Source organism: Anarrhichthys ocellatus, unplaced genomic scaffold, assembly GCF_004355925.1.
Source record: "Anarrhichthys ocellatus isolate YVR2014 unplaced genomic scaffold, GSC_Weel_1.0 scaffold24, whole genome shotgun sequence".
Lineage (NCBI taxonomy): Eukaryota > Metazoa > Chordata > Actinopteri > Perciformes > Anarhichadidae > Anarrhichthys > Anarrhichthys ocellatus.
The window spans coordinates 1,362,787-1,371,006 of record NW_022280054.1 but is presented as its reverse complement, the minus strand read 5'-3'; the positions used below and the strand labels follow the sequence as shown (position 1 = coordinate 1,371,006).

The 8,220-nt window shown below is 37.9% G+C and overlaps 1 protein-coding gene across 1 annotated transcript in view; it reads left to right on the top strand.

Moving 5' to 3' along the window:
• Positions 1-2,475, top strand: part of LOC116390846 (scavenger receptor cysteine-rich type 1 protein M130-like) — a 3,055-nt gene extending 580 nt beyond the window's left edge. Inside the window, exons 3-6 of the mRNA XM_031860960.1 lie at positions 40-274; positions 612-941; positions 1,925-2,007; positions 2,099-2,475. Coding sequence (XP_031716820.1) covers positions 40-274; positions 612-941; positions 1,925-2,007; positions 2,099-2,200 — 750 coding nt within the window. The 3' untranslated portion in view covers positions 2,201-2,475. The remainder of the gene's footprint in view (positions 1-39; positions 275-611; positions 942-1,924; positions 2,008-2,098) is intronic.
• Positions 2,476-8,220: the final 5,745 nt, after the last annotated feature.

The following is an 8,220-nucleotide window of genomic DNA, read 5'->3' as shown; positions in this document are numbered from 1 at the left end:
TTGGTGGGAGGAGACAGTCGCTGTGCAGGAACACTGGAGGTGAAACTTCAAGGAGATTGGAGACCAGTAGATGGCTTTGACTGGAGCCTGAAGGAAGCAGCTCTTTTCTGTAGAGAGCTGGACTGTGGCTCTGCTGTTTCTGTAGAACAGAGAGTGGAGTCCTCAGAGAGATCTGTGTGGTGGAGCTTCGATGACTGTGTTCTGTTTTCATCTGATCTGAGAGATTGTTTAATACCAGATTCCTCTTCCTCCATCTATGATCTCATCTGTTCAGGTAAGTCCATCAGTGACATCATCTATGACATCATCTCTGACAGCAATAGCTGTATTAGACAGCAGTATGTTCCGTCCTCTGTCACAGTGACAGTCAGTGGGTTTCCATTGGACTGAACTGTAAAGTTATCCAGGACAACAACATGCTGAAGTGTAGAGAGGTGGGTTCGTTTCTGGAAGCTTCAAACCCTCCATAGACTGCTGAGCTGCACCTGGCAGGACACACCTGTATGTCTGTCTGTCTGTCTGTCAGACCTGTGACATTACGTCCTTATTCAGGGTCCATCTTGTTCAACGGAGGGTAAATGTGAACTTTCATCATCTCTCTGTGTTTACAGACCTGCTGCTTCAGCCAATCATCACCGTGTCCTCCTCAATGTACGGGGTCTCCGAGGCCCAGCAGCAGGGGGCTCGGGTGCTCAGGCGCTCCACCTTCACCATCTGCTGCTCCATCCAGCCACAGTACCCAGGAGGCTCCTTCCAGCTCACCTTCACCTCTTCCAACTCAGCACACAACTACACCCAGCCAGCTGTCAATCACTCTGCCCACTTCCTGTTTGCTGCTGCAGAGCCCGCCCACCAAGGAAGCTACAGCTGTGTTTATCACCTCTATGTTTTTAATCATACCTTCTCCTCTGAGAGCCGTCCGCTCTCTATCACTGTCTTAGGTAAGCTGACTGTTTACATGCAGGTTTGGGGGAAATGATTGGTCCAAACTGACTGAATATGATCAGCTGACCACAGAGTCCATGCATGTTGTTGTTTCTGGAATGACACTGTGACTCCTGACATTGTGTTACTCATGTCATATATTAACCAAACCTAAAGTCTATAAATGGCAACAGCTAACAATATAATATAGGACAGAGCAGGTTTGGTGGTTCTCTGAGAACTGAAGCACCTTCTGATGTGACCAATCACAAAAGCTCCACTGCCACCACATCAGTCATAACATCCCTTAGCCCCCAACTCGCCATTTTCAAGTGTTGTTCCTCCACCTATCAGAAGCAAGAAGGGCGGTGTGCTCCGATACCTCACTCAGAGAACCAGGGTTATCCTGGAAACCAAACGTTGAGACAGTCGTTAACGATAGCGATTACATTTTCAATTGACTCTTCACTGCGTCCCTTCCCTCTAATGCTGACTGGCCAATCACAGCGTAGCATGGTCCAGCTCTGACCAGTAGCTCTGGTGATGAAAACAGGACGTAGGTGATGACATCATTGTAACATGAAACCAAGACTAACCAGATTCTCTCTAATGTCCATCAGGGGGCGACTCCTCTGGTTGTAGAGAAGTCTATGAGAAAATGACTCTACTTCTCACTTCATTTATTACCTCAGTAAACATTATAAACATGAGTTTATGCTCTCAATCTCTAGTTTCAAGTCTTCTTCAATACAGCATGATGTTCATTTAGTAAATTATGGTCCATTTAGAGTCAAATAGACCATAAAGCAGGGTAGGCTTTAGGGCGGGGCTACACGGTGATTGACAGGTCTCTACCATATATATCGTCTGTGGTTCAAACAGTGAATATGAAGTAAACATGAAGAGTAATACATGTCAGTGATTGTAGATTTCAGGGTCAATGGGAGCTGTTGGACTCATGATGTCGTGAGATATGATGACTGTCCATGTGTTTGTTCAGATCCAAGACCTCTGATCATCAAAGCGATCGTCCTGCCGCTGACTCTGCTGTTGGTGAACGTTGCCCTTTACTTCTACTGTAAGGTACGGACACACGTCTGTTGTTTAGACCAGCGACTGGAATGAAGCTCTCGGTCTGTTTTTAGTGAACTGAAGACAGGACTGTGCTCTCCAGGCCAACAGGGGGCAGATGCCGTGCAGACAGAAGAACACTGAGCTGGATCAGTATAACCTGGATGTTCCTGTAGCTGAAGAAGGAGCTCAGGGAGCAGAGTAGCTCCTCCAAGGACCTCATCTCACATCCAGATGGATGCCTGACACACAACCACCATCAGCTCCCTTGAAACAAGAAGGCTGGACTATTATATCACATTATTATAGCCCGTCTTTCTTATTCTCAACAATGTGTTGGTCTCTCCATACATTCTGACTTCCTGTCTGTGGCTCTCAGCTCCAAGCCCATTGGTTCCTGCTGAAGACGTGAATCTTTAAAAACACCTCACAGATATAAAGTTTCATTTGAAAACTAGACTTGAGAGCAGGTTTACCAGAGTCCAAGCAGCCGGCGTCTTAGAAACCAAAGACTATCAGGAACAATGTTAATGTGATGTATTAGAATAAACATGAAACATTGACATATATCTTCTACATTCTGTAGAACGATACTCAATGTTGACAATCTGTTATTTCACAAGAATTTTTCTTATTATTGTACATGTGGAATTTTATCATTTTTATCATTAAGGTTTTTGCTTATTTCATAAGAATGTTATTGAGGATTTTGCTTGTTTTTTATAATCAAAGATTTTCTATATTTCATAAGAATGCTTTAATTAAGGATTTTTGCTTAAATCATAAACATTTTGCTTGTAATTAAGGAAATTGATTCCATCAGAATTTTGTTTATTATTGTACCTCATGAATTTACTTACTTTTGTAATCAAGGAATTTTCTATTTGTTATAACTAAGGCTTTTGCTTATTTCATAAGAATTTAGCTGATTTTTGTACTTCGTAAATTTACTTAATTTTATCATGACGGAATTTACAATTTTTGTATAATAAAGTATTTTACTTAAATCATGAGCGTTTCGCTTAATTTTGTTATGAAGGAAATTACCTTTTTCAGGCGAATTTTGCCTATTTTGTACTTCATGAAGTTACAATATTATGTAATTAAGTATTTGGCTTATTGTAAGTGATACAGTTTTTTTATTTTATCGTAGGTAGGGTAAATATGAAAGTGATATCGATCTTCTTAATAGTGGTGGAATGTAACTAAGTACATTTTCTCAAATAATGCACTTAAGTACAATTTTGAGGTACTTGAATATTTCCAATTTATGGTATTTACTACTTTATAGTTCTTTATAGATAAAATAAGAAAATGTACACAACCTATGAACCCTTAAAAACCTTAAAAAGATATAATGCATTGCTAAAGACTAAACTACCCACAAGTGTATAAAATGTTAAAACATTAACACTAAAATGGGGTTTAACAAGCAATAGTAATCACATAATATTATACGTGGTAATATAATTCTGAACGGAACCACAGTACTGTATGATGAACACTTACTAACACCAATACCAACAATGTACTCTCAGTTAAATTTTGAATGCAGGACTTTTACATCGTGATATTGGTACTTTTCATCAACTCTGCCAATATGCGTATTTTGCGAAATGTCTAATAGTTCATTTGGATTTCTAATTGCGAAATGTCTAATAGTTTATTTAGGTTTCTAAAGTATTTAGTTAAATGTGTATTTCACTACCTTTGAGTATGTACTGTAAACCCAGGACATGTTAAGTCTGTTTACCCAGTAGATGGAGCCAAAATGCTTTAAATTAGCAAACTCTCCATTTGATAGCGTTAGATTATAGCCTGTTGGATTATGAAGCCTTCTTTGTTCTTTTAAAATCGATTTAAAGAACTACGGAAAGAAAACAGGCCAATACAGCTGCAGTTAAATGTGCTGTAGCTCCTAAAACGTTCTTTGATTTTTTTTCTTGGTAACGACAATAAGTAGTGCTACAAAACAAACAAGTGTTGTAATAAACCACACATCTGCCCATGAAGACACACTGATACAGCTAAAATCCTTATATGGTGACAGACAAAGAGGTGCACTCAAACATAAAACCAGCCGTTTCTCGGCCGGTTTCGCTTTCAACACCTCTGGTCTGATCTGTGACAGTTGTATTGGCGTTGTGTAGTTTAGCGGTTGCAGCGTGCTATTATGGGAAGATGGGGAGTCCCTACTGGTGTGGGGACTCCCGTGGGTGTTGTAACTTGGCAACAGAGGGAACAAAAATGATACCTGGCCCGTGTAAACAGAAAGATTCACTCCTTAAATAGATGCAACCCCTGTCTGGAATTACCCCATTCATATAGTGCACGTGATCAGCAAATCATCCAAATAAACACAAAATCTTAAACCGATTTTTCTCTGTCAGCAAACGCATGTTAGAGCCTTCAGGCAGCTTCATGTCGCTCCCCTGAGCTAAGTAACACTTAAAGTTAGAGATGTTAAGCCATTTTTAAATTTGTAAATGTTTATCATTGTAGCTGCCTCTTTACCAATCCCCTTTCCAGTCCACCTGTGGTCAAATATGGATATTTTTTTTAATGGTTTAATGTTTACACTCAGGTTTATCAAGCTTAAGAAAGTTAACTTTGTGGATGGTGATGTAGTCCACCACTGTGGTCCAGACTGATTACGTAATTTAAATTATCTCCACCTTAACCAGCTGCAACATTACACGGACCATTCTGCACACTTTTAACTTTTCATACTTTATGTACATTGTGATGCTAATACTTTTGTGCTTCAGTACAACAGCGGAACACTTCTTCTTCTTCTTCTTCTTCTTCAGATTATTCACCATAATATGTGAGATTTATCAGTGAGTGACTGGTAAACAGTTGTGATCACCTGACAGAGAGTGGGTGTGACTGCAGCTCCTGTTTTGATGACTTCATCTGAGTGATGTAACTGAAAGTTCAACTTCAACCTTTACACATTTCCGGTTAAAAAAAAAGACTCAAGCACCCTGATTAAGTCTCTTTCCATCATTATTTCTGTATGTGATTTTTTTTTTCCACCGCACATGACTCACCCTGTCTACTCAATTTTCCACTGAGTCTCCACAAACCATCAGACACCTCTGCACATCAGACAACTGCGAGTTGAGGTTCATGACTGCAGTTTTAAACCTGCAGATATTAACAGTGGTGGAGGAAGTATTCAGATACTTTACTCAAGTAAAAGTACCTCAAATTTGTATGTAAGTACAGTACTTAAGTGAATAAATGTACTTGGTTACATCCCACCACAAAAATGTCCTTTGAGGATACTGCTGTTGTAAAAACTAAAATCCCAGATCAACTAGAGATCTTGCGATGGTATCACACCAGCTGCGATGCCAAATCAGGCCAGAAGCTTAAAGTGAGGGTTCACCTTTCGCCATGATGATACACACTCAGACTCACAATCTGAAAACAATACCAGCCACAAGCTGTCGCAGATGGTAAAAACTAGACCGTGATACAAATAAGCCTCAAAGTAAATCCTGACGTATGCTAATACTTCCTGTAGCTATTAAAGCCTTCTTCTATTTATATAAATTTTTATTAAACCACCAGTTTTGGGATGACCACATGTTATGGCTGATAGTGTAGACGTGTCCAGATGAGTCACAGCAGCAGGGTAAGGCGGTGCCATTTTACAGGAAATAATGTTTATCTCGATCAGAGGCCTTGGATACAAGCTCAGTGTGGAGTTTCCTAGCGGCAGTGAGCCAATTCTGTTCGGGTCAAGTCAATAAGTGACAGAAAGAGCCAGAAAAAGTAGCACACCTGCTGCTCTCAACATCTCACACCCAACAACAACACATGAGATAACCAGGTGCACACGTGGAATGTTAAATATTTAAACTACACCTTGGCCATCATTGTTTGTTTAGGGTTCAGTAAAAATCGGGTCATGGGTGTGACCATCACAACATTTACTGGTTTCAACTTTTTAAATGTGAGGATTTGTTACTTTTTCTATTTTTATATGATTTTAAATTGTATTTATTTAGGCCTTTGATTGACGTCAGGCTGGTGTGATCAAATTGCAAGACGGCCTCCAGTTTAGGTTGTTGCCAATGCTCACTTGATTACTTCTGCAGTCCACAAAGCCTTCTATAAAATTGAAATCAAAGGTACATATATAAACTTAACTTGAAATTATTTGACTGATTGATTTTAACATTCTTTGTATTTACATTTGAGAAATTATTTCCCTGTTAAAGATAGTTATATAGCGTACCATAAAAAGTTTCATTAAAAAAGTCATAACAGAAACTCCCAGTATTAAAAATGTGTGATGTCACATGTCACAGGGCCAGATCAGACAAAATCTGTCAAAAAAGTGATATGATTATAATATAGTATGACATAAAAAGTCATAGCATAGTATGCAATTTAAAAATGGAAGTATAGTATGTAAAAAAAAAGTCACTAAAATGTCTGAGTATTTTATATTAAAAGTAGTCATGAAAAGTTTTAATATTAGTTTTAAAAAGAGTTTCCTAGTATATATATATATATAAAAAAAGAAAGCCATTAAAAAGCCATTGTGTACTATGTCGAAAACAGTTACACCAAAGTCACAAAGATATCATTGTATATTATTCAGAAATAGTCTGAAAAAAAGCCATAATACAGCATTTAGAAAACAAATCATAAAAAGTTATAGTACAGTATGTCGAAAAAAAGGCCATAGAATAGTTTGTCTGACAAAGCCATTGTAGAGTTTAAAAAGTTCATAATATAATATCTAAAAAATGTCTCTTTTAACATGTCAAAAAAAGTGATTAAAAAGTCAATTTTACATGTCAAAAAAAGTGATGGTATAGAATGTCAAATAAAGATACGGTATATCATGTTCGAAAACGTTCATGAACAAGTCATAGTATAGCATGTCAAAAAAAGTCATTAAAAGTTATAGTATGTCCAAAAATGTCATGAAAGAGTCATAGTATAGTATGTCCAAAAAGTTTTGTTATTTCATGTTCGCAACAGTGCAGTGTTACAACCCGGCTCAAAGGCTGTAACATGAAGGGAGACAAGACGAGTGTAAAAGTATTAAATATACATGTATATAAAGAACATGTAACCAAACTAACGAACAAAACAAATAAGCAGCCGTGTCATCCAAACAAGAGGCAGCAAAGAAGAGGAGCCGATCCATGGTCAGCCGGTGTGTCTTAAAAGCTGGAACCACACCAGGCTCAGGTGGGACTCGTCAGCTGCAAATCCTGAAAGACAAACTAGGCAGCAACCAGGACACAGACCCCTAGTGGAAGAATAGCATGTCCAAAAATAACGTAAAAAAGTCATTGTATAATATGCCCAAAAAAGTAATAAAGAAGTCATGGTATAGAATGTACCAAAAAGTTAAAAAATATATATATGTTACAGTATTTCCAAAAAAGTGACAAACAACTAATATAGCACGTTGAAAAAAGCCAGTAATTTATAACAAAATGTCTTAAGTCATAGTATAGTATGATATGCCATAAAAAGTCAAAATAACTATAAGACATTAAGATATCACAACATATTACGTCTAGTATACTATGTTATAAAAAGTCATAGTATAGTAAGCCACACAAAAACATTTAATATTGAAGTTACTCTTCAACGACCCTCGTATGGATTTTGAACAAAAGCACTAAAAATTTGCTCACAAACCTCAATTTAGACATTCTGACAATTTTGAAATGAAGGTCACATAATATTGGCGTAAACTTCCTGATCTGTCTATATACAGTATATATACGTATATATATAAATAAATATTCCTTAAGTGGTATTACGAGGTTCCTGATAAGCATGTGACATAACAAAAGATTCAGCAGAAACCACAAACTGAAAGCAGAATTGTTCTACAGCCTGGACTACTGTAAAATGTGCCAATATCTTGAGAATAAAAAGGCATCGAGTGAAGTTAAGACGCTGCGAACAAAGGACACCTCTCACCTGAAGGTTTGTATCTAATATCTTGGGCAAACAAGTCATTCAACATCGTCTTGTGACAGTGCTGACATTTAAAGCCAAGAAGAGAAAAGCAGCAAATACACAATCACGTACTTGTTGATGTTGCTATTGCCAAGCGTCATTGTTTTTATAAGTGAGCGAGCAGGTTAGTACTGTGTGTAGGCAGCTGAAAGTCACATTTAAAATAGATTTCATCCTTTTGTCACTCTGCTCTCTGCTCTTGTTTCTTTTGACAAGTCATCA